Here is a 26336-nt window from a genome sequence, read left to right as displayed (position 1 = left end):
TCAGGATTGGTGTGAAAAAGAGAAATTTTCTTAGGATAGTTTGTGTGCGTTGTGTTAAATTGAGTTGAGTGTATGCTGATGTGTGTGTCCATTTAGTGTTTTTCACACTTAGTGCTTTCTTGGCTGGGCGGGAACACATTCTGCTGGAGCAGCAAAAAAACCCGCAATATAAGACCCAGTGGGATGGGAGTGTCCAGAAGAGTTTGTGTGCATAGTTGTATTTCCATTTTCATGAGGACCAGTTTTAGTGAAGAACTTTTGAATGAGACAATTGAAGGTGAGGATATTTGGGCCAGGCCAGTATGTCAATATGACAAATGTTAGAGAAGTACAGGGCCAACGAGGTGATCGCAAAGATAGTTGTGCAGAGATGTATGGGTGTCCATCTGAGCACATAGGCATTTAAAGGGTTATGTAAGTGTTTAGAGATAAACTATGCATTCCACAGCTGGTGCTTTGCTCCCCACCCTGACAATTACACAGTCCACATAAACACATACACACACTCACACACAGTTGTGCAGTACTGTTGATTAAAAAAAGACACTCAGTTCAAAGACTGAATGAGGAATTAACAAGATCCCAGGTCTTGAAGTGTTCAACACAACATTCCTGACCTTGAATACAAACACAATTGAACATGATGACAGAGGTGGTTAATAAAAGATGAAATAACTGACAAATCATCTTATAAGCTACATTTTACATGGCAGCGGATCTTTGCTTTGTTTCTTAAATACAGCGCACAAAATCAAATATAACGTCTGTGACCATTTTTACTTGGCTGTTCACTTGGTGACTATTTAAGTTGTGTTACAAAATTTACCATACAACTACAGTTGTGAAAATTAGGAGTTTGTGCTGCTTACAGGATGGGAAATAAACTCGGCACACACAGTATTACAGTCATTAAAAAGATGTTGTGTTTTCAGCCATGGAGGAGAACTTGTGTGGGTCTACTAAACACTAAACTTGAACTGCTCTTCTATAGAAATACATTTGTACCGTTGTTATCCACACTTTGTCTTTAGATTGGCAAGCGATGAGTGGTATACAACGAATGAAGTTCAACACAGGCCATTCTGCTTCAGGCTCTGTGCACGCTCACATAAAAACGGATGTTTTTCAGGTCAGGCGACTGTTCGGGCACACAAAATGATCTTTATGAGTGCTGCCTGCTCCAGTCAGAGACGTTATCAGATAATGATGACGATAAAATGGCGAGAAGGTGTAAAGAATATAAAAATTAACCATAAAGTAAAATCCAACACTGTTGCAAATAAGAAAAAATATTAATGGTGCAGAAAATCAGTAATCTCGGAACCTGTCACTCAGAGTTTTAAAATAAACATTTCAATTCACGTCAGTTATTTCCGTGCTGACTGTGCTCACAGTGCTGCTATTTACATGTGTTTCTAAAGTGTGGGTGCACATCAGAGCTCTGAAACGTTTAACTGGATGCATTTAAAAATTAAATGTAACTTTGTCGTTTGCGGGTACCTCTTTACTTTTTCCCCATGTTTGTCTGTAGATAAAATAATCAAATATATTTAAACTCTTATCAAATATGTTTTTTTAAGCTACTCTGGGACTTAAAAGTTGGATAAGCAATTTTATACATATCAAATACATGAAAGTGCAAGATTAGGTTGGACTTTAAAAAAAAACTCATTTTAATGTTAACAGGAAGTGTATTTACTGAGTATTTGATTGACTTTATCCTTGTGGTAATGGTCTGTAGTTTTTAGCTCAGCTGCAGGAGAACAGGTTGGGCAGAATGGTATGGGAGCAGTGCCAGGTGACTGACTCACCTGTTGCAAGCTGGCTAATCAACCTCTCCTTTTATGCAGTAGCATGCTGAAACCAGATGACACACATGCTGAGACTCATAGATGATGGTGGGCTTTTGTCCAAACTTAGGAGAAGATATTCCTTTAGCTTTGCTTAGAGTTGAGTGTGCCTCGCCATGCCAGGCAAGCTCCAGTGGAGCACACAGGGTTTTAGTTTATGCAGTATGTGTGAACACTCACCAATAAAAGTCTGTTTGCTGCTCTACCCGGTCTCTGTCCGTGCCTGTGCTGATGGGAACCCACGGGCAGCACAAACCTCTGATACAGCCTCTTTTAGTACTACTGAAAAATCCAAGCCACCAATTAATAATTGACCACGTTGGTGTGTTTCTTACCCTTATTCCAGCCATTATTATTGTAACTTGCTTTTCACAAGTATCTATCAGAGCTCTCGTCACCAATTGGTGAACAACACAGCAACAAGGCTGCTAAAAAACAAGGCAGCACTCTCATATCACACGTATTCTCTCTTCCCGTCACTGGCTTCTAATGAGCTTAAGAATCCACTTTAACATCCCATTATTAACAACTGACAACATGGACAGGCCCCTGCTTATTTATTGGAGCTACTGAGACCTCAGATTTTCAGATCATCTGGTCGAAATCTCTTAATAGTTGCATGCACCATGTTCTGCTACAACCCCAAAAGTGATCAGACTTTTGTTGCTGTAGCACCCAAACTTTGGAACAGCCTTCCTGATGCTGTCGGGTCGGCGATTTATTTGAAACAAGTACTGGAAACTTATTTTTGTAGGTCGGCTTTCCCTTAATCTCTCCCCAATTATTTTGGGCCATAGTTTACAAATGCAAGTGTGTTTGTTGGAATGAATTTGAGACTGTGTGGAACAGGATTTTGTACAACTTGACAGACAGACAACATAAATAAAAAATTGCTGCAAATTTCTTCTTTTCAGGGTCCAGAGCACTGCTCCACCCTGAACTTCGGCCTGGGCTCCAGCGGCCCTGTGCTGGGGATCTCTGGCTCAGAGCTGGAGGCTGAGGTTGAATACACTTTCAAACTGACCATAAGCAAAGACGGCCTGGCACCAGAGTCCACCACACAGACTGTAAGTCTCCTTTTATATACATATTAAATACACATTAATAGCATCAGAAAAGTCAATTGTCATTAAGTTATACACAGATTTTTCTCGGTCTTTATATTTTCAGCTTTCCCAGTTTCTTTCTATTAATACTTATTAATAATGCTTCTTCTAAAAAATGTTTCACAACTTTTGGTTAATTGATCACTGGTGAAAGATATTAATTAGTTATATTAGAAAAATAATTTAATTTTTTGCCATATGTACTGTTGAAATGGTTGATTCACATATTAAACATGACCAAAGTTTGCAATTAGTCTCTATAAGCCCAAATGTTCAGCATTCAGACAGCTTAAAACTGAATACTTCTGAATATTCAGAATGTTATTCTGAATATTCTCTGCATGAGCTGGCTCAACAATATCTAAAACCCTAGTTAAAGATGATGAGTATCAAAACAGCAGTTATCAACAGCTGTGTTAATCCAGGATTTCTGCTTCCAATTCTGTGCACACTCATATAAATGTGGGGTTTCACGGGTCACACAAAATGATCCCTATGAGTGCTGCCTGCTCAGAGACATTATCAGATAATGATAAAGTAGTGATAAAAATCTATAAATGACATAAAGATTTAGCAATAAAATACAACAGTGTTGAAAATAAAACAAGAGATTAATGCTCAGAAAATCATTAATCTTTTAGAGATTTAGTGTATAGAACGGTAAACTAAACATTTTAATTAAAGTTAATTGTTTTAATGCTGAATAAGATCTTGGCTCTTTATTTTAACAGCTTATTTAAATTGATGACAGCAGATGGGAGCTCTGAGATTTTTACTGGATACATTTAAACTTTAACATTTACACACGTTCTGCATTATCAAATGGATACATGAATGTTTCAGTGACATACACCGTTTCCACAGCTGTATCTTTACAAGTTGGCATGATTTGTGATGTTAGTAAGGTACAGTTTAACAAGTTGCACATATAATATGCACTCGCCCAGCAGAGACTCTACGTTGCATTTAAAACATGTTGTAAACAAGAAGCAATCAGAGAGTGCAAACCTTCGCCAAGACAGCTCAGTGTCTGGCCAATATTTACTTTGAAGTGTATTTTATTTTATATATTCATTATATTATGTTCATTTTCTTTACTTTGTTCTTTTTAAACATACTTTAAGATGTTTGTAGTGCAGTTAAAACAAGTGCAAGCGGCAGGCTTTTGTTATTTACAATGCTGAAACCCATTTTAATATACTTGACATAATTTTGAATATGGGATTTTAGTTTTTATTAATGTGGATATAAATAGTTTCTTTGAAGATACAAAACATTTTGGGGTCAACTTGAAAGAAAGGCACTTCAAAGGCTGGATGCAAACTATAATGTGATGTTTAGAATCCACATATACCTGCATTATTTCCTAAATGTTGCCAATACAAACAAAGGCGGTAGCATTTTAAGTACAATTTTAAAGATAAAAGACATTTTATATAAGTTTGAGGTGCGAGGTCCAACGTAATATGGTATTAAGAATTCCTATATATCACTCCCCATATGCCTCTATGTTATTAATACAAACAATGGAAGTGTGAAATATAGTTTTAATAGTAAATAGTTCTGCATAGTATTATTATCACTTTCACCTTGAGATCAGTCTGTTTACCTTGAATGAGAGGTCAGATGGGACATGATATTTTAAATCTTTATATAGTACTTTCTTAAAATTGTTTGAGCTATTGTGTTTACAGACGGTAAGAATGACACAGCTGCAAACACACCTCAAAAACAATCTTCTTGGTGGATATAATAAAAGAAACAACAAAACGCTACTAGTAGAGCTGGGCGATATGAGATTTTTTCATATCACGATATGTTTTTTTCATTTCAGGCGATAACGATATATATCACGATATAAGCCAAATAACTATATTTGTAAGATTTAAATGTGCCGTTGCTCACAAGTAAAATGTGAAATAATCAGCAGCTTGTTTTTATTTAAATATTTATTTCCCATAATAAGTTCGACAGGGTAGATGTACTTAAGGAACATGAGACTTTTTCAGATAAATAAAGGCAAATATTGCAAACTACACAAAAGGCAGCCGCTAAAGCGTTTAAGTTTCAAAATAGAACAAACGAAACAACTACTAAATTGTCAATTCCACTTAGAAACAAAATATTAATTCTAAAAATAAATCTTAGTTTGTTTTACAGAAGAACAGACAAAACTGACTAACTTTTGTCAATATCAAATAAACTGAGAACTAAAAGGAAATTCTCAATCTCTCCTTGTTGTATAGCTTAGCTTTTCAAACAGTTTTAACAGTTACTTTAGTCTGACAAAAGCCGAATGACGAATTAGCGCTTCCAGTCAGAGACTGAGGCTACGTCCACACGTACACGGGTATTTTTGAAAACTGAGATTTTCCGTTTTCGTTTTAAAAAATAATCCCGTCCACACATAAAGGCAGAAATGAAGGAAAACGCTGCTATGAACATGCCAAAGCAGCAGGTGGCGCTAGATTCCTAACCGTGCAGAAATGTTGGCCAATCAGAAGTCTAGAAGCCTCGGTGGGTAAAAGTAAACAAAGCTGCGGCATAGAAGCAGAACAGAGTCGTATGTGTGGACGGACAGTAACTGTGTGTATATGTAAGCATTTAAACACTGCAGAGAGTACAATTAACAGTAACAGTATTGTAGAAATTCATTTCACCGAAACAATAACGTGGCGCACAGTGTGACGCATGCACCAGTTTATTGTATTTCCAGACTTGCTTTCGGCACAATTTACAGTGCACGCTACTGTTTTTTGTCAGACTTGAAATAGCCGAAATACCTTCACACTACGGAACTTCTTTGGCTCTTCCGTTCGACAATCTCTCCGGCGTTGGAACCATCATCTGTTTTCTCTTCGGTCACGCTCGGTTGATTTTTCTAGTCGGCACACTCATTTCCTCCATTACGCGCTGGCTCCATTACCCGCTGGCTGCTTCCCAAACAAACACACGTGCGGCTTGGCACTTGTGCTGTACGTAACAAGTCACGCGACGTGACGCTGCGGCTGTGATTGGTTCGGCTCTGCGCTACTTAATTTGGATTGGCTGACCTTTTTTTTTTTTTTTTTTTTTTTTTAAGAGGACAAGAGCGGCGAGGTCTATCGCGATAGCTTAATTTCTCTATCGAGTAAAAGTTATATCGCGATACATATCGTTATCGTTCTATCGCCCAGCTCTAGCTACTAGCCGATTTTAAACTTTGAACATAACTGTTTCCAGTTTATGTGTTCAGCACAAGTTACCACAGTGATTTAGCGAGGTAAAAATAGGGCTACTTTTAGGACATTTAAGCTCAACATTTCTCTGTAAGAAATTCATCTCACTTTGTCGTACAGCCCTCTGCTTTTCTAACTTTGGGGCAGCCAATCAGAAGAAAAGTGGTTTAAAGAGAGGGGAAAGGGAGCTTAAAGTGTAAGGCAGAGCAAGAAGAAAAGAAATGTGAACAAAAAAGCTGTTGTGATCCAGCCATAACATGGCATGACACAAGTGTTTCCTATTGTAATAATGAACCATGGCAAATATTTTGAGGGTTCCAGTGCAGACTGCAGATTTGTGGTCCAAGACTTCTTGTTCTGTGTGCTGATCACTGTTTAGAAATGCAAGTAAATAAAAAAGGATTAAACACGAACTTTTCTTTAAATAATAGTTCAATAACAATTGGGGGAAACAGTTTTGTTTTTTTTTTTCCTTAAAGATTGTGCATATTCATATACATACATCAGATTTAAGCCAAATGTGCACATATATAACGTTTTCTTTTCAGGTGGTTAAACGTTCTCTTTTCAGATCTTGGTGACTGCATCCCTGCATGTCTGTTTTTGTAACAGGTGCTCGTCCAAAGCGGCCACATTCCCATTGTGTATCTTGAGTGTGTGTCCTGTAAGGCCCAGTCGATTTACGAGGTCAGCCAGAACTCGTATGTCTACCTCCGAGGAACCTGCACCAACTGCAAGGGCGTTCTTCGTGTGGTAAAAGCTCACAGAAACACTGACATCAAGCTTTAAGGGCAGAATCTGGCTAAAAATGTCTTTCTATGTCTCAGCAAAATGAGGTCACGGCACCACAGAAGCAACAGTGAAGTCAATGTTTCCACGTCCCTTTCTTCTCTTTCTTCTTCTGCTGCCCCACCTCTCTCCTTAATTCAGACTTTCCCTGGGATTCGTGATGCAGGCAGTAGTGTGTGGGCATGAGAATGAGGTCATCCCTTAAGCTGAGCCAGAGAGAATATGTTGTGTTGAACTTACATAAGGAAACAATTTGAAAGACAAAACAATCATTGAGTTTCTGGAGTTTGAACTGCACCTACCAGCTGACATTGCTCAGCTGCAGTATAACCAATGTCACTTTGTTAGGATTACACTATACTTTCCATACTGACTGGAGTATATTTGAATTTTGGACTCTCTACACATATCTGACTCAATATGTGTAGTCATTACATACTAATATGTCTTTAGTAAAGGGAAAGATCCATCAGCTTGAAAAGAAAAAACTTTAGCAAGTTTTGTCTCACTTACACATCATCAGTTTTAACATTTAATCATTTATACAGTACTTAATGCAATTCTAAGTTATAAGTAACTTAACTTGTCTGTCTCCTAAGAAAAATGTCAGGTTTGTCATGCATGTGGACGCTTTAGAAATATTGTACACATAAATTGTAGGAAAAAAGTTTCTCAAGAGGAACTAAATTATTAATAAGGAAAAAGCTAAAATTACGCCTCTTTTGAGCACTTTAAGAATACCTATTTTATTATCATGATGATTTAAAAGCTATCCATCTTTAAAGGGCATAGTTTGACATTTTAAGGAATACACTTATTGGTGAGAGTTACATCAGAATGCCTCCCTCATGTCTAGTAACACTACTCTAGATGTAACCAGTCCAACAAAGCGTGTCGCTGTAAACTTTTATCCGAGTACAGTGGTCCCTCGCTATAACGCGGTTCACCTTTTGCGGTCTTGCTGTTTCCTGGATTTTTTTGTGCAATTTTGCGTGTTTTTTTTTGTTTTGGGGTTGTTGTTCTTTACACTGCATTGTTTTCTGCGTTCTGATTGGCTGTAGACCATTGTCAGTCAGTCTTGTGCTGTGTCTCCTGTACAGTATAGAATGCGTTCAGCTTATCAAATTATCTAAATCTTCTATCGCTAGCAGTGTGACTCTGCAGTGCTGTACTGTATGTTTGTAAGTTTTCTCCAACAATCGCAAAAATGTCAGTGAAACGTTTTGCACCGTCAACTGCACCTACGAGTGCCTTTGGTTTCATTCTGTAATTATTTTTCTACAAAGGTTTGAACGTTGAGTCTTTAAACAAGAGAGAAAAGTGTGAAAATGTTCATGCGATATTTTCACAAAAACATAATTTATCAAAGCATTATGTCTGGATACAATATCTAAAACAAATGAGGACATTCTTGTCTATAAAGTTTCCACTCGCTGAGCAGTTCCTACCTTTTGAAAATGATCTCTTATCTCAGTCTCCTGTCCACTCTTTCTTACATATTTCTCCATCTCTGTTACATTTTTTTTTTCCTCTCGCAGATTTACATTTAGCTCCTCAGTTTTGAGAAGAACTACACCGAAACTATGGCGTTATTTTTGTGCCACTATTCTGAGCGAAAAGAAGAAATTGAGCGCACGTAAAAAAAAAAATTGCAGGTGCAAGTGTTGCATTTTGAGGAGAAATTTATTTTGAGCGAAGAAAAGCTAAATTTGAATGAACAAAATTCATTGCTGCGTGCAAAAAATTTATTTCGGTGTTTGCTATTATCCATACACACACACGATAGCAGCCCCTGTTGCTCAGTTTTTGCATTTGCATTTCAAAATAAATTTCTCCTCAAAATGCAACACTTGCACCTGCAAATTTTTTTTAAGTGCGCTAAGAATAGTGGCACAAAAATAACGCCATACGAAACAGTTTGTTTGTGTGGTGGTTGAGCTGTTTGAAAAGTTGTGTTTTGAAATGACCTGCCGCTTGAAAATTTTCATCTGATTATCCGGCCAACTGTCAAACTGTTTTATAATGGCGTGCCTTTTATTCCCAACTCATCTTTTCAACTGCAACTCAAGCAGGAAAAAGCACACTGGTGTCACTGATATCACTGATGTCACTAATATCAAGAGCAGAGAGTTATAGGCTGTTTTCCTTCTCTGTCTTAGCGCTGGAGTGCCATGACGCTAAAGAATGAGACTCTGGTCCTAGACTCCTCCTCCACCACGACAGGAAGCGACGGTATGAATCTGGTGCTACGGCAGGGGGTCCTGCGGCATAATGATTCCTATGTCTTCACCCTGCATGTGACTGACAGCAGCTTAAATGGCGAGGGCGCTGCTTCTATCACACTGCATCACAACAAGGCCCCGGCTGGTGGGGAATGTCACCTGAGAGCTGGAGGGGAGGCAGGAGTGGCCTACGCGGATCTTGATGGTGAAGGCAGGAGGATACGCACACTGCTGGACCGCGTACACTTCAACTGCTCTGGTAGGAAGAAGGAAATGTGACTTAAATCTTTTTAATTATCATATCCTTTATAGGGATTGTTGTCTTTTGACCCTGCATTGATTTTAACCCTTTAGGTTACAGTGATCTGGGTGACTCTGAAACTACATTGCTGTACAGTCTGCTAGTGACACGCTGCAAAGAAGAATACTGTGAGGACTTTTGCGTGTACAAAGGAAGCAGTCCAGAGCACTCGGCCTTCCTGCCTCCAGGTTTCAGCATAGCCCAACATCATGTATACGTGTACATCACAGTGGAGGACCACCAGGGAGCTGCCATCATGCCTCTTAACAAGTAACTCTACTTTACTCGGTTTAGTTCACTTATGAGGAGATTTCAGTCTGAATCTTTTTGAGTCACTTTTAGCTACCATGGTGTTATATTACTGAAATGTTTCAAGGAATCACTACAATCCCCAAGGTATTTGCTCAGTTGTTGAGTTTCATGGCATCTAGAAGCAACATGGCTGTTATTGTTGCTCTTCTTGTTCACCAGTGACTGCTGTTCCACGTGCATATAGTGAAGTTTCAAATTCTATATTCAGTTGTTTTTTTTCCTGTTTGTGTCCAGGACCATTGAGGTTGTACTGCCAGATCCACCTTCTGGATACAGCAGTCTTCCCCACTGGCTTTCTGATCTGACAGACAGCAAACTCAAAAAGCTGCTGGAGCAGGGAGATTCCCAGAGGGTCAGAGAGTTATCATTGGTTCTTATTACAGTCCTAAATGAGGTAAGAGAGGCCTAGCCATAAAACAGCGATTAATGCAATCATTTGTCAAGTCACACAACAGCTGATAACACATGAGGAGTAATTATATCGGCATTTACTTTCTTCCAGTATGAGCAGACCAGTCGGTCGTCACGCGTATCCCAAGATGAGCGCAATCATAGAGTCAGAGTCCGCAGCAACATCACAAGAGCTCTGACTGCTCTGGATCTGACAACTGTGAGCGATATCCAGCAGACCTCCGCTGCTCTTGCACAGTGCACGGTGAGCAGGATGAGAGAAAACGGGGTCATTTTTAAAGGAAATTATTAAGGCTATTAACAGAAGAGGAGAGCCAAGAATACAAACAAATCAGTTACGAGTGAATGTGCATGCATCTTTTTTCCAGGCGGTAAGTCGAGAGTTCATCTGTGAGGAGTGTCAGAACAGCACTCTGAACAAGCTGGAGTCCATGCTGGACATTCTGCAGACAGACACCAAGCAGGGCGTCGTCACTCCGACTGAAATAGCTGACAACATCCTGAACATCATGGGTAAGAACGAAACTGCTGTGTCACTGTAAATGCATTATTAGGACAGTGTTGCTCATTTCTACATGAGGCTCTAACTGCAACACTAATTAGGAACTTCTACCCAGTCAGATATCTTTGTGTATTTTTTGTTAAGTTGAGGATATAGCTTTCTAACTGCTCTTACTTATGACTAAATAAAATAGGTGATCTATAAAGGAACTAAAAATTGGTTTATTTATTGGTCTAAAAGCAGTGAATTTGTGTAAATTCAGCTAAACTAGAGCCGTGTAATGCTCACTAACACAACGCTTCCAAATTCTAGTAAGTGGTGTTGTTGAGTAGATTACATAACTGAATGAATCTGCTCTCAAAAATCTATTTATGATTTTATTTTTCCTTAAATAAATGAGCAGTCACCAATACTGTGCGCACCAACAGTTCAAGAACAAACTAGTTAAGTTTGGTCTTTTTATTTATTTTTTTTAATTTATCGTATGTCATATTTTCTCCTTTTTTTACAAGGTGATCTGATCCATCAAGTCAGTCAGTCAGCTTCCTACTCGTACCTCCATGCTTATTTGGATTCCCCCTCACCCCCGTCCATCTCAACCCCTTCTTCCTCTGGTGAAGAGTATGGAAACGCTGTGTTAGACACACTGGAGCCACACCCTCTGCGTGTGGCAGCAAAGGCTTACAGTCTGTCCTCGGTGCTCATGTTGATCCTCATGCACGGCCGCGTACTCAACGAGGAGCCTCTCGTTCTGAGGGGAGCTGAGATAGCTGCTACGGGAAAACTGGCAGACCCCCAGAGTCTCCTCTGCTACCATGGCAACAACAGTCCAGGTTTGTTTGTGCATTTAGTGTCTCAGGTTGGAATTTTTCACTATAAACTGCAGAAAGTTGGACATTATAAACTGTAACTGTGAAGAATCATGTGCATGATGACAGTGTTTAATTTCCTCTCTCTTCATATTACCAGAGTGCCAGCTGTTCTCCATCCCCCGAGCTTTCAATAAAAGTCTGGGCAGAGCTGCTGCTGGAAAAAGCATCATGCAGCTACTTTTTCAGGTTTGTTCATGTTATTGTCAACCAGACTCTCGAGTAGAATAAAACTCAAGCAGCTTTCTGAGGTCCGAGCTTTTGGCCCTACAGGGATTACTTGTACATACACTGACATCATTCTTTGAACATCAGAAAACACTTAAAAGAGCAGAAACGTCTGAGTCAAGTACAAAATTCTTCTTTTGAACCTTCTCCTTAGATGGCTGTCAAAGAACTTGGCAGCGTGAAAGCTGTTTGTGCCGAAGTCTGTCATCAGCACATTCACTGAAAGAGTTTGCCTGAACTGTGTCCTTCTCTTTGGTCTTTTTCAAATTCTGTTTTCAGATAAAAGATCCTCACGTTCACTTTTACTGACTTTATTAACTTTTTCCATCCAGGTGGAGTCCAACCCGTTCCCCTTCAACTATGTTGCCAACTACACCATCTCTACCGAGGTGGCATCCATGGAGTTTCGCACTGAAAATGGAACCCAGATCCCAATCTCTGGTCTTGATGATAGTCTGGCCATCACAGTTGCCATTAACAATAGTAGCATTGGAGAGCTGGGTTCTGAAGGTTCTGGTACTGGAGGAGTACCCACAGCGGGGGCCGTTAACATCAGCCACTGTGACTCTGTCATCGTTAGGGTCAGCGCAGGAAACAGCAACAGACAGGCAGGGCTGTTTGTGCAGCTCAACTTCACCATCCAAGGTGAGCACTCACATTTATCACAAACATTAGTAGGTAGAACTGAGCAAATTAATTTCTTTAATACAAAAATATGCTTGATCTCTTGGTTTCGTTCTTTTGGTTTGTCCCCTTATTTGATGCCACAGCAGATCATCTGCCTCCACCTCACCCTGTCCCTAGCATCCTCCTCTGTCACATCAATCCTCTGCATGTCCTCCTTCACTATAACCATGAATCTTTTCTGTGGTCTTCCTCTTTTCCTCCTGATTTGTCCAATACATTGACTGTCCTCCTTTGTGCATCTTCAGACCGTGTCAGCCTTGCCTCTCTGACTTTGTCTCCACACTGCTCAGTCTGAGCTGCTTGATGATTAAGCTAATAATCATTTGGAGGTGTTTTAAATGTATATTTATTGTCCAAGTAACTGGAATTTAGCATTTTTTTTCTTTAGGAATGAATGAAAAAAAGGATTTCGTGTTGTTTTTAGCATCTATTATAGTTCAAATTAAAAGATACATATGTTATTATATTGCCAGAAATATATAATTGTGACTCTGTGCAGTACTTAACTGCAGCATATGAATGCCTCGGTATGGATTCTGAATGGGTTTGCGAACATACAGCTATGTCAATGGCCAGACAATAAAATTATGTACTTTATATAGTATAGATGAAATAACAGGGCGAGTGAACTTGAGTTCATTTTGTATATTGTAAAGCTGTCTGGTCTTGTCATTTGGTGACTAAGTTTGTACTTCTAAATGTAAATTGTGTCTTTGTTTGTTTCTTTACTGACTGTGTATTTTTGTGTTGGTGTTACTGTCATTATTTTCATTTCTTTTCTAGATTTAAAAGAAAAGTATGAAAGAGAAAAGAATGACAAAGAGGAGCCATTCATCACCGCCTACCTCCATTCCCACGAACAACCCAATGAGTTCAACTGCACAGACACAAAACGTATCACTCTCAATATGACCAGCGGGCAAGATCTTGACCACAGGGACTACACCTTCTTCCTGTCACCAGAGTAAGAACTCTGTTCATTTGCAGCGTTATAATACAGTGCGCATTAAATATGCAGTAACTTTGCTATGGCTGACATCTCCTGTCCTTGTCTCCTGTTTATCTCCAAAAATGTCACTGTTGCTAAATAGGACCTACGACACCACTCTGGACTACTTCATCAACGTGAGTACGCCCTGCAGCTCTGAGTCTCTGCCCGTGGATGTTCGTCTGGAGGTCGGGGTGTTTGCTTCTCTGTGTCAGTACTTCAGTGAGAGTGAAAAGCAGTGGCGGACAGATGGCATGGTGCCATTAGCAGAGACCAACGCCAGCAGGGCGGTTTGCCGTACCAAGCACCTCACATCCTTCGCCGCAGGCCTGTTTGTGCCAACCAATGCCATCAGTTTTAAACTGCCAGTCAGTATCTCACTAAATACCAGTCACAATTTGTGGATGTGCACTAAATAAACAAAACCACTTAAACCATTTCCCCCCTCCTTCAGGAGCGTTCAGGGGCACCAAGCCTGGTCGTGCTGTTGGTGTGTCTATTGGGCTTAATATGCTATATTGTAGCAGCGGCTATCTTACACAAGTTGGACCAGCTGGATCTACGGCGTGCTGGTGTGGTTCCACTCTGTGGCCGAGATGGACTCTTTAAGTATGAGGTCCAGGTGAAAACTGGCTGGAACCAAGGGGCAGGTGAGATAAAACGACGTAACAGGTAGATGTCGTTTTGACGTCATTTTTGAAACTTTGCCAATATGTTCAATATGAGCGTCATGTGTCACTGTAACAGTGTGTGTATGACAGAAAATAAGGCAAATCATAACAGTTCAACTTCAAATTTTAAACTCAATAAAATCAATTCCTACATCAAGAAATGAAGAGAATTCATGCAAACTGCCTCTCTCTTCCATCCAGGCACCACGGCTCACGTGGGAATCAGTTTATATGGGCGTGAAAGCCGTAGCGGACATCGCCATCTCGACAGCAGAGGGGCTTTTGCCCGCAATGCACTCGACATCTTTCATATTGCGACAGACACCAGCTTGGGCAATGTCTGGAAAATACGTATTTGGCATGACAATAAAGGTAAAGAGACACACAACAGAAGGAGCCCAAGCAGAGTCTGTATATTAATGTTTATCCATCATTTAACCATTATTTGCTGCCCCTTCTTCAGGTCTGTCTCCAGCATGGAAGCTACAGTATGTCTTGGTAAAAGACTTGCAGACAGGAAGCAGCCACTATTTCCTGGTGGAAGACTGGCTGTCAGTGGACAACGAGAGAACTCATGGACAGGTGGAGATGGAGGTGGAGGCTTCAGGTAAGGAACTGCGATTAGGTGGCGTGTAATTAAATAATTAAAGATTGAGTGTAGCAAAACAACTGCTTGATGCATAATGCAAGCTTGTTCGCTTTCTATTTTTTGCTCCCAGAGGAGGCTGTGCTTCTTCAGCTGCCTCGCCTCCTGCGGTATGAGCTGCAGAGGGCACTGTGTGAGAGTCACCTGTGGGTTTCGCTGTGGGAGAGGCCCACCCGGAGCCCGTTCACCCGCCTGCAGAGAGCCACGTGCTGTGCTTTGTTACTCCAGCTCTTCCTGTTGGCCAACACTCTGTGGTACAGCATTGTGGTGGACAAGCGATACGGGTGCGTGAATGGGTGTGACGGGTTTTTTTTGTCTTGTCTGTCTCTCTTTGTAAATTCCCACCATGCAACTTCTAATGAATGCAATCATGTCCTTCAGCCCGAGGGCTGTGTCAAGGTCTTCATCATTAAACGGCGAGACAGTGGCAGCAGGCGTGGTCACCTGTCTGATCGTCTACCCTCTCTACTTGCTTGTTTTCACGCTGTTCAGAATGAGCCGCAGCAAGGTAACCCAAACCTTACCAAATGTGATATATGATCAAGCTTTCTTGTCTTTCAAAGGCCCTGGATAAAGCAGAATATTTCCTCTGTCATTGTGTATCTGTAAACAATAGTGTGTGACCGTGGAGCAGGTGCCACAACAAGTGGACCAGGAGTCAGTGGAGATCGATGACTTCCTGGACAACTCCATGGCTGGAAGTTCCTTCCTCTTTTTTAATGGCGAGGTAAAGTCTGTCACGAAAACACGGGGTTTAAAAGTCACATTTGGGAAAGATTCTACTTTCACCTTTTCAGGTCATTAATGTTTGTCTCTCTCTCCATCCATCATCTCTGTTTCCTCAGACCAACTCAGAGGAGACCAACGTGGACTTGCCCACTCCATCAACTAAAAGGTAAGCATATTTATTTCAGGTAACGACCTGTTTGTTGGAAAACAGATGTAGTGGAATAGCAAGCTGTGAGAATCAACGAATAAAGTGGAAATGGCTCATCTTATGTGATCTGCAAGAGATGTGAAAGTTTAAAAAAATATACGTTTTTTTTTAACAATAACTATCTTTTGAATTTGAAGTGAGCGAAACATTTTCTTCACCAAACAACTCTAAATTCGAAAGCAACAATTTTATCAGAATAATGACAACAACGTTATTCTTCTCTGACAAACTTGTTTTGTTGGAATGACCTTCAGAGCAAATGAATTATTTGCTAAAGTTGGTCTGAGTCACAAACATTACTCATTGTGCATTTTAGTGAGGAGAGCTGGGACATGGTAGAGGAGGAGACAGAGGACAGGGACTGGCCAGAGCTGCTGAGTGACACTTCGGTGGTTGGAGGCGCTGGGCACGGGGCAGGAATGCCCAGGCTGAAGAGGGGTCAGGGCAGCAGGCACCTCGGTGTGGACATGGCCTTTAACCCTGATGATGAAGAAGGCGCCGAGCAACGCAACAAATATTTCACCTCTTCAGGTAACTGAAGCAAACAGGCTGCAGTATTAAATCAAACGTTTTCTGAGCAAAAGTGGGATATTTGCGAAAACACTTCAGAAACACTGAATTTAGTTTTCTTAAAAAGGCCATAAATGGACAACAGATCGTTAGAAGTTGTATGCAGTGTCTCATAATGGCCTGAGCTAAATGTGATGAAAGCAGATTTTCACTTGATGAATGTTGTGGAATTAAATGTACAGCAATATCTGCAGAAAATCTAAAGAAAGACAAACAATAAGGCTATAAAAGCAAATATTGCATTAAAAACTATAGTAGTAATGTCAGATTCATCTTTTTTGTTTTTCATTTCTTTTTAGGAAAATAAACTACACACAAAATGCACAATAAATAATCATTCATTTATTTTCATATAGTCTAACTGTTTTTGGACAGTAAGTTATTTTGGTGGTTTGTCTTTGCATCACACCACAGTGGATTTTATGCCCAAAAAATGAAGATGAGATTGAACTGCGGACTTTCAGTTTGAATTCAAGGGATTTAGGAAAAGTAATGCAATAGTTTTTATTTAAGAAATTAGAACATAATTTTAAAACACAAGGAGTGTTTTTGATTGTTGAATAAAAGCACTTTAGTTGACATCAAGAATCAGTGGACATCACCAAATGCGGAACAGTGGTCCCTCGTTTATCGCGGGAGTTACGCTCTAAAAATAACCTGTGATAGGTGAAATTAAAGTAGCCAACTTTATTTTTTACAATTATTATAGAAGTTTTAAGGCTGTAAAATCCCTCACTAGTCACTACACACTTTAGACAGTTTTCTCAGACAGGCATGAACATTTTCACACTTTTCTCTCTTGTTTAAACAAGAAGCTCAAACCTTCATAGAAAAATAAGTCCAGTATTATAGAATGAAAACAAAGATCAAACCCTGTTTTCAGGTCCAGAACATGTTAATAGAGCAGCTGCCAGAGAATGCAACATTAATGATTCAATGGTACAGAAGTAGAGGAAGCAAGAAGAATGAGTTCAGTAAAGTTTGACTTATCTGACTGTTTTGTTTCTCACTTCAGAGCACAGTTTCAGTTTCAGCACTTCAGAGTCACACTGCTAGGGATCGAAGATTTATGTAAATTTGACAAGCTGAACACATTCTGTACTGTACAGGTGACACGGCACGGAGGAGATTAATTGACAATGGTCCACAGCCAAACAGGATGCAGAACACAATGCGCTGTTAAAAAAACCAACAACCCAAAAACATGCAAAATTCCACATATAAAAAATCTGCGAAACAGCGAGGCCACGAAAAGTGAACCGCGTTATAGCGAGGGACTGTACTTCCTCCACTGTGATGCTCTGCCGGGGTTTTACTGCAGCCACCTAGACAAAATTAGAGAAGCAAGGCTAAGATTTGGACATGTACAGAGGAGGGACAGTGGATATACTAGAAAAATGTGTGTGTATGATGTATGAATATGGAGCTGCCAAACAAGGGGAAAAGAGGCCTCAGGAGAAGCATATGAAGAGGTTTGGTGCAACAAAGGAGGATCATACAGACCCTAAAGGAAGTAGAAACATTACATTTCAACATTACACTGAAAAACTACAAAATACCAATTCAATGCTTTGAATCAGCTTCAAGATATTCTGCTTGATTTGTCATGAAATAACAAGAAAACAGGCCATGAAACTGCTTCTTTTTGACTCTTTTTTGACTCTTGTAAAAATTGCTGTAATTCCTGAATAGTTCATGCAAATCTTCTTTAAAGCCCCTTGAATTAAAGATTAAAGTCACTTCAATCACAGATTGATTGTTTGGTTTAAAATCCTCGGAGGTAGTGCAGAGAGGCAGAATTACACAAATTGTGTCTGTAATCATAGAGCGCATCTTCAGTAGCGGTTTTCTGTCATAGCTGAGTAGTTGGATCGGTTATGACCATGTTAATAACTGAGAAAAGTTAACACGTTACATTTCAGAAACCCCAGAAAGACATGGCAGCGAGTTCGTTTAGTGACTGAATTTAATGAATGTGTATGATGATCCAGTTTCACACTGTCTTCTTATAGATGAAGATCTGATCAAGCACATACTGGCAGACGGACAGAACTTCTTTCCTCAGGCAGATGAAAGCGAGATGGCTGACCTGTAAGTTATATTCTGGACAAGGAATTCCCCAGAATCGTTTGAGACCTGTGTAGATTCGCTTGATTTTGTGTTGCCACTGTTTGTGTCGCAGGTCGAGCATTTTTGAAGATAAGACTGAAGTGATTCTCCTGACAAAGCTGAATGACCCTCTTCTTCTGGAATCTGTGAGGCGGGACCCACCAAAGACAGCCTTCACGTCAAACACAGGTGTGTGTGCAGGCAGTTTGAATTATCTAGTAAAATTCAAATTTACTGATTAAACTTTGAAGAATTACAATTAGGAATGCACTAAACAGTCTCACCAAATTTTAAAGATTCATAGTTTATTCAGAAAATTATTCTCAAAATTAAATATTTTATTTGTAAAATACTGACTTGTAAAATAGAAATTAAGAGAAGGCAGACTTTTATAATAAATAGTACTACAGCCCAGGGAAAAAATATGCAGATTTGATTTTTACATTTTGATTTGAACTGTCCCTTTAAAAGACCATCCAGATGTTATTTGCCCCCATAGATGTTCTATTTTTAAAGTTTCCTGCTGTCTCTTTGTTTAGATTAGTAAGAGAGGACACATAAATCACCTATCCAAGGGTTTTAGAAGGCTTATAACTCTCATTAGGTAAAGCAAAGTTTGGTGATTACTCTTAAAAAGAAAAAAGGCTGTTACTTTCACAGAGTAATCAGTCTTGTACTGCCAGATGTGTGACTGAGCCTTTATAGTTGTGCTTTGATGTGAAACCAGCGTGTGTGTGCATTGTGCTTTCGTTTTGCAGTCTCAATGTTTAATAAGTGACATATGTCCTTGGTTGCGATAGAAAAGGTAAATTGAAAAGGCATCAAACTTACAATGTCATTTATTCTTTCTCTGGAAACTTGATATATTTACTAATTACGTTACTAATCGAAAAGACTTTGAAGTCCTTGAAGACTCAAAGTCTCCAAGAACTCTGCTTTCTTTTGCAAAGTGCAAAATAACCTTCAAAGAGTCTAAAAGGATCATTAAAATGCTCGTTTTTTTCAGTTAAGTAGTTTTACGCTTAAATACTTCCTAAAGTTTTCAGTGCCTGATGATTTGTATTTGTTTTGTCTTTGGCACCGTATTCTTCTTTTCACAGTTGTAACAGATGTGTGTCGTCCAAGACGGTTTCCACCTTGGTGTGGACGTGCTGCCATGTGGGGCAGCTGGGCAGGAATCGCTCTGGCCAATGGTGTTTCAGTTTGGGCTGGCTATGGGTTCAGTCAGAATGTTGCCATGATGTGGTTAATCTCCTGCTTTGCTAGTTTCTTCTGCTCATTTCTACTGTTGGAGCCAATTAAGGTAAAGACACGTGGTTTTGCAAAGATTTCATAGTGTGTCTTTTGTCCTGTCTCAGCCTCTCCCTGGTTTTTCCAGAGGTTTCTTCCTGTTAAGAGTTTTTTTCTTCCCATTTTTTCCCAACTACAGTGGGGCAAAAAAGTATTTAGTCAGCCACCGATTGTGCAAGTTCCCCCACTTAAAATGATGACAGAGGTCAGTAATTTGCACCAGAGGTACACTTTAACTGTGAGAGACAGAATGTGAAAAAAAATCCATGAATCCACATGGTAGGATTTGTAAAGAATTTATTCGTAAATCAGGGTGGAAAATAAGTATTTGGTCACCTCAAACAAGGAAAATCTCTGGCTCTCACAGACCTGTAACGTCTTCTGTAAGAAGCTTTTCTGTCCCCCACTTGTTACCTGTATGAATGGCACCTGTTTGAACTCATCATCTGTATAAAAGACACCTGTCCACAGCCTCAAACAGTCAGACTCCAAACTCCGCCATGGCCAAGACCAAAGAGCTTTGGAAGGACACCAGGAAAAGTATTGTAGACCTGCACCAGACTGGGAAGAGTGAATCTACAATAGGCAAGCAGCTTGGTGTGAAAAAATCAACTGTGGGAGCAATCATCAGAAAATGGAAGACATACAAGACCACTGATAATCTCCCTCGATCTGGGGCTCCACGCAAGATCTCATCCCGTGGGGTCAAAATGATCATGAGAACGGTGAGCAAAGATCCCAGAACCACACGGGGGGACCTGGTGAATGACCTGCAGAGAGCTGGGACCAAAGTAACAAAGGTCACCATCAGTAACACACTACAACGGCAGGGAATCAAATCCCGCAGTGCCAGACGTGTTCCGCTGCTGAAGCCAGTGCATGTCCAGGCCCGTCTGAAGTTTGCCAGAGAGCACATGGATGATACAGCAGAGGATTGGGAGAATGTCATGTGGTCAGATGAAACCAAAGTAGAACTTTTTGGTATAAACTCAACTCGTCGTGTTTGGAGGAAGAAGAATACTGAGTTGCATCCCAAGAACACCATACCTACTGTGAAGCATGGGGGTGGAAACATCATGCTATGGGGCTGTTTGTCTGCCAAGGGGACAGGACGACTGATCCGTGTTAAGGACAGAATGAATGGGGCCATGTATCGTGAGATTTTGAGCCAAAACCTCCTTCCATCAGTGAGAACTTTGAAGATGAAACGAGGCTGGGTCTTCCAACATGACAATGATCCAAAACACACCGCCCGGGCAACAAAGGAGTGGCTCCGTAAGAAGCATTTGAAAGTCCTGGAGTGGCCTAGCCAGTCTCCAGACCTCAACCCCATAGAAAATCTGTGGCGGGAGTTGAAAGTCCGTGTTGCTCGGCGACAGCCCCAAAACATCACTGCTCTCGAGAAGATCTGCATGGAGGAATGGGCCAAAATACCAGCTACTGTGTGTGCAAACCTGGTAAAGACCTATAGTAAACGTTTGACCTCTGTTATTGCCAACAAAGGTTATGTTACAAAGTATTGAGTTGTATTTTTGTTATTGACCAAATACTTATTTTCCACCCTGATTTACGAATAAATTCTTTACAAATCCTACCATGTGGATTCATGGATTTTTTTTTCCACATTCTGTCTCTCACAGTTGAAGTGTACCTCTGGTGCAAATTACTGACCTCTGTCATCATTTTAGGTGGGGGAACTTGCACAATCGGTGGCTGACTAAATACTTTTTTGCCCCACTGTACATGCCAAGTCACTGGAGTTGTTTGATTGTTGGGGTTTTCTCTGTATTATTGTATGTTCTTTAACTTACAATATAAAACTCTTGTTGTCATTTGGGCCTATATCAATTGAATTAAAGTGAAGTGACAAGATACAGTGCCCCCAAATGAAGACAGCAGCTCATACACTGTATAAAAGACAGATGTGGTCACCATGACATCAGCCATTATTTTGAAGAGTCCTTTGTGAAATCTCATTTTTAGTGTTTTGCTCACTGCTGTCTTGGTTTTTTTCTTGATCCAGAAGTACTTTATTTGGACGTGTTAGTCAAAGCACGCATGTCCTTAACTTTAGAGTATTTAAAGATGTTTTAAACATTTTTTCTTGCTTCAGTAATGTTGGGGGTTTTAACGTGGGCGTCTATGGGGATTGATTCGCTTTTAGAGCCAGTTTGGCTGCTTGAGGCTGTTTCATATATCTGCTGTGAATCTAAAAAGGCATACATTCACCACACCATCTTCAGAACCTGATAATGTTATGTTGTTACAGTACCATTAAGTGTCAAAAACACACTTAAAGCAGGGTTAGAGAATGTATTATTGCACCACTTTGGACCCTTAAAATGTTTGAGAGGAGTTCAGAAAGGACAAGTTGATTGTTCCCACAAGATTTTTCTATATTTTCAATGTCTCAGACACCCATTTTCACTAAATTGCCATCTGGCTGTTGTTGTGTTAATAGTAGGTTGTCCAATGTTCCTTAGAGTGGATCGATTTGGACCACACATTTGACTTTGGGTTGAGTAAATGCAACATCAAAATTCTGGACTTTGAAATTGGTTGCCTAGCATAACAAGTTATCTGCCATGTGCCCCACAGGTGCTGTGTGAAGCAGTTTACTACGCACTGTGTGTGCGCCGGCTGCGTCCTGAGGACCAGGATGTGCTGGTGGAGTTCCCCAGGGTGGAGAGAGTGGTCCAGCGGGTACCGAGGGTGAGACCTCCACAGGGCTTTGCTCTGTCTCAGGCCCGACACCAGGCCCGCAAGGTCCACATGCTGCACACGATGCTGAAGGTCAGTGAAGAAGAGAATATAGTGGGTTAGAGAGAGATGATGCTGGAGTCTCCTTTCAATATTTAAATCTTTAAATGGTGATCAATAACAGAATTCTTTTCTCTTATTTTCAGAATTTTCTGGTCTATATGTTTTTCCTGTTGGTCGTTGTGCTTCTCAACTATTCCGACTCAGCCAAAGACACTCACAGCCTCAGGCTGCGCACTCAGCTGCAGCGAGCCCTACACACACCCGAGTACCACAACATCAGCAGGTATGAATGTACATGAATAGAGCTGGAATATTTTCGTGGTTTAATGTTTCCAAAACCTTGTTGCTGCTCTCATTTGTAAAGGCTGACTTGCTCATAAGACTGTGAGAAGTCTTAGGAAGGATTTTATGGCAGCAGATTTTCTCTCAGGATTTCACCTGATTTTGTCATTTTCTTTAAAATAAAAGAGATCAGATGTGAAATTCTATCACAAACTACCTGTGCTCAGCTCTAGAGTGTCTTCTATTATAGTGTTAAGTCTTACTGAGTGGGCACGACCATCCTGTATGTTCCTCTTCAGCCTGTTTGTCCGCGTGGGACAAATAACCTTCCTTGTGTTTTTGGGTTTTTTTTAGCCGAGAAGATGTTCTAGCGTGGCTGCATGACTCCATGTTGCCACGGCTCCTGGATGAGTCTGCCCTCTTGAGAGACACAGGAAGCGTGTTACTCGGCACATTGAGGCTCAGACAAATCCGTGACGCACAGGGTGAGATTTCTTTGTGGCCACTATCTTTACTGAGATGTGAACTTGTTTGGAGCTACATCAGAGCTCTTTGACAGAGCACATCTCAGACTTATTGAATCTATTTTTTGCTTCTTTGTGTAGCTTTCTTCAGTAGTACTACTGAGTCAGAGACATAATGTTTAATATTTCAGGATCCTGACTATTATCTGAATTGCGTTTTATGATTGCATTCTTTTTTTCTGGGTAAACTGATGAAATAAATGCAGATGGACGTCATTGTAATCTTTTCAAAACTTTTCCATTAGCAGATTCTCTTAGGTCAGAAAACACATCATCTTACTGGGGAAAGCACTTGGTCATATCTCCAAGTAAAGAAGAGGATAATAGTACAGTTTTTGGTGCCATGGATTCAGATTGGTAAGGAAATTATTGAAAACCTGCTTGTGTCTGTGTGGCTATTAAAAGTTATTAACTATTGTTAATTTGCAGGTCATTGGTAACCTGTTTAGCGTTAGAGATAGACTAAGAGAAAACGGAAGATATTACTTTTCAGATAAAGTCTCATACATGCATTTTGGACTTGCAGATTTCTTTTATGAGCTTTTCCATTTGGCTATGCCAAATAGGCAAAAATCCATAAAAGGTGTAGATATGAACTCAAAATCTAATTCTAAATGGGTTGACGACAAGCTGGTGGATGTTAATGTTCTGCTTAGTTTTGTTTTTAACATCTGGCTTTCTTTGATGTCCCCTGTTCACTTCTTTCTCTTTTGTAATTTCTCCCACACGTTTTCCAAGGGTGTGGCGTTTGGATCGGATGGGGGTGTATAACAGCAGAGATGTGGTTCACCAGCTGAACAGAAGCCTGGAAGAAGCCACCTCCTCCTTAAAGCAGCTGCAACAGCTGCACTGGCTCGACTCTAGGTAGTGATCATGTGAAGACATGACTACAGCAGTAGGACATGTAAAGTCTGAGTTACAGCAAAATAATTAAAACACATTTTCCTTTGTATTGTTCAGGACAGCACAGTGTTTTGCATTTTTTAAACATGTACTCACACCAGTGGCTGTGGACTGAGCTGAGCCAGTTTGACCTGCAAAGTCCAGTTGGTTCAGTCCAGTAAACAGTTAAACATGCCATATTCTGGCCCACGTGGAGTTCACTTGGATGTTGGCATGCTGCACATCTGGTGTGTATGCCAACCTTGCCCAAGACCAAAAACAAATGCTTTCCGGTCCAGCGAAGGGTGAGATCATCTGGCAGTGAGGGAGTGAGAATATGACCTGAAAGAGGTCATGCTCATTGATTTCATTGACCAGGTTGTTCCAAAATTTAGGGGCAATTTGCAAGGGAGTAGAAACTGGGTTCATGTTATTGTGCTAATAATTTCACAATGTTTGGAATCAAACACAACTGCGGCCTTTGCTTTAGAAATCTTGAGCGGAGGTTTACTGTCAGATCATGAGCTGTTTTCTCAATTTGCCCCGGAGCCTGCAGTAATTAAAGCACTGCACAATCAGTAAAACATGAAACATCAAAATAAGACACAGAAAACAATCCAGTGCTGAATGCACTGAGAATGTTGGCTAACATTTAACAACTGTTTCTAAGAATGATAACTCAGTAAAATTGCGTCAAATCATTTTTTGTTTGTACCCTTTATTTCTCATTTGAAATAAAACTTCCTGCCATAAATAAAATACAAGAGCAGTCTACATACCTCCTCCAAGGCAGAAGATCCCTTCAACGGACATGATTTCAGGCCCTGGTTCTGGTCTGCTTTGATATATTGATGATAATTTCTCAAAGACATTAAAATGTCCCCAAGTACTCACGCTTGGAAAACAAATCCTTCCAAAAAAAAAATTATGGTCCCAGATCAATTCCAGAAGTTAATCACTTCTAAGTTGGGCCAAGACCCACATCTGGAAGAATTTTCATGTAAACCTGTCAATAATTGTTAGTGTCATTCTTCTAACAAACTAAACCTATAACATAATCAGCTCAACAAAGTATCAAAACAGATACCTGACCGAAACTATATGAAATATTTAGATTCTTGGTTAGAGCCCGATATATCAGTGGGGCCAGTAAATCAGAAATTTAAATGACCAAATACTGTTATCAGCTTAAATGTGGGCTCCTGATCTTATCATGTGCACTAACTGCGTGTTTTGTTGTGTTCATGTTCATAGGACTCGCGCCGTGTTTGTGGAATTCTCTCTCTATAACGTAAACACAAACCTGCTGGCCGTCTTTTCCTTCCTGTTTGAGTTCCCAGTCTCTGAGCGTGCCCAGTCCAGCTTTGACCTCATTGTCATCACATTGTGGCCAATCACAGGGCTGGACCTGCAGCTTCTTCTAATGGTAAACATTCCCATAACCATGAATCCTTGAACTACAGCTGTTTCGTTTTCCCTTTAGTATCATTTTTAAAATGGCACTTTGTGGTTCCAGATCATCCTCCTCGCCTTGGTGTTGTATTTCCTCGTTCGGGGCATATTGGGCTTCCTCAGAGAAGGCTATAGGTACCTGCTGTCAGCCTGGAGACTCCTGGGTATCTGTAAACTGTCTCTAGCAGCGTCTGTATTCGGAATACACCTGTGCCGCTGCATAATAGCTAAACAGCAATGGACATCATACCTGAAGCACCCTCGGGATACCTTCACAGATTTCTACCCCCTGGCCAGACAGACTCAGATGTACACCGTCATGTCTGCCTTGCTGTTGTTCATACTGGTACTCAAGGTAAGAAAGAAAGAGAGGAATCCAGGGTAATTTTACAAATATGTTGCATGTTGTTTATGACATTTTTGCTTGTATAACGATCTGGGAATGCGTTGAAGAGGAAAGAAACATTATTCACGTTTTAGAAAACAATTGTAATGATTTTGACTTCTTATTGACAACAAATCCAATCTAAGACCAAAAAGCAGCAATGAAATGAATCTAATATCAATAGGCAAGGCAAGGCAAGTTTATTTGTATAGCACAATTCAACAACAAGGTGATTCAAAGTGCTTTACAGAGACATTAGAAACAAGAACAAATAAAAAGCATGATTTAAAATTGAATAAAACAAGCAAATAAACTAACTAATTAACAAACAAACAAACAAAC

The 26336-nt window shown here is 40.2% G+C and overlaps 1 protein-coding gene across 2 annotated transcripts in view; it reads left to right on the top strand.

Annotated features, from left to right (window-relative positions):
- pkd1a (polycystic kidney disease 1a) overlaps positions 1-26336 on the top strand; it is an 84395-nt gene that overhangs the window by 48154 nt on the left and 9905 nt on the right. Inside the window, exons 24-53 of one of the 2 annotated variants that reach the window (XM_082535783.1) lie at positions 2765-2917; positions 6787-6927; positions 9123-9444; positions 9540-9756; positions 10033-10192; positions 10301-10453; positions 10578-10722; positions 11224-11544; positions 11681-11769; positions 12141-12453; positions 13279-13459; positions 13587-13851; positions 13938-14133; positions 14356-14526; positions 14618-14761; positions 14874-15084; positions 15182-15308; positions 15417-15527; positions 15646-15695; positions 16054-16268; positions 18320-18398; positions 18490-18605; positions 19517-19719; positions 22305-22499; positions 22613-22752; positions 23106-23236; positions 23521-23632; positions 24014-24139; positions 25412-25583; positions 25674-25964. In XM_082535783.1, the coding sequence (XP_082391909.1) occupies positions 2765-2917; positions 6787-6927; positions 9123-9444; positions 9540-9756; positions 10033-10192; positions 10301-10453; positions 10578-10722; positions 11224-11544; positions 11681-11769; positions 12141-12453; positions 13279-13459; positions 13587-13851; positions 13938-14133; positions 14356-14526; positions 14618-14761; positions 14874-15084; positions 15182-15308; positions 15417-15527; positions 15646-15695; positions 16054-16268; positions 18320-18398; positions 18490-18605; positions 19517-19719; positions 22305-22499; positions 22613-22752; positions 23106-23236; positions 23521-23632; positions 24014-24139; positions 25412-25583; positions 25674-25964 (5250 nt within the window). The remainder of the gene's footprint in view (positions 1-2764; positions 2918-6786; positions 6928-9122; positions 9445-9539; positions 9757-10032; positions 10193-10300; positions 10454-10577; positions 10723-11223; positions 11545-11680; positions 11770-12140; positions 12454-13278; positions 13460-13586; positions 13852-13937; positions 14134-14355; positions 14527-14617; positions 14762-14873; positions 15085-15181; positions 15309-15416; positions 15528-15645; positions 15696-16053; positions 16269-18319; positions 18399-18489; positions 18606-19516; positions 19720-22304; positions 22500-22612; positions 22753-23105; positions 23237-23520; positions 23633-24013; positions 24140-25411; positions 25584-25673; positions 25965-26336) is intronic. The other variant, XM_082535784.1, reaches the window with a different exon arrangement.

This window comes from Aulonocara stuartgranti (genome assembly GCF_965226115.1).
Source record: "Aulonocara stuartgranti genome assembly, chromosome: 6".
Classification (NCBI taxonomy): domain Eukaryota; kingdom Metazoa; phylum Chordata; class Actinopteri; order Cichliformes; family Cichlidae; genus Aulonocara; species Aulonocara stuartgranti.
The sequence above is the reverse complement of the archived record's forward strand: the minus strand, read 5'-3'. Positions and strand labels throughout refer to the sequence as shown.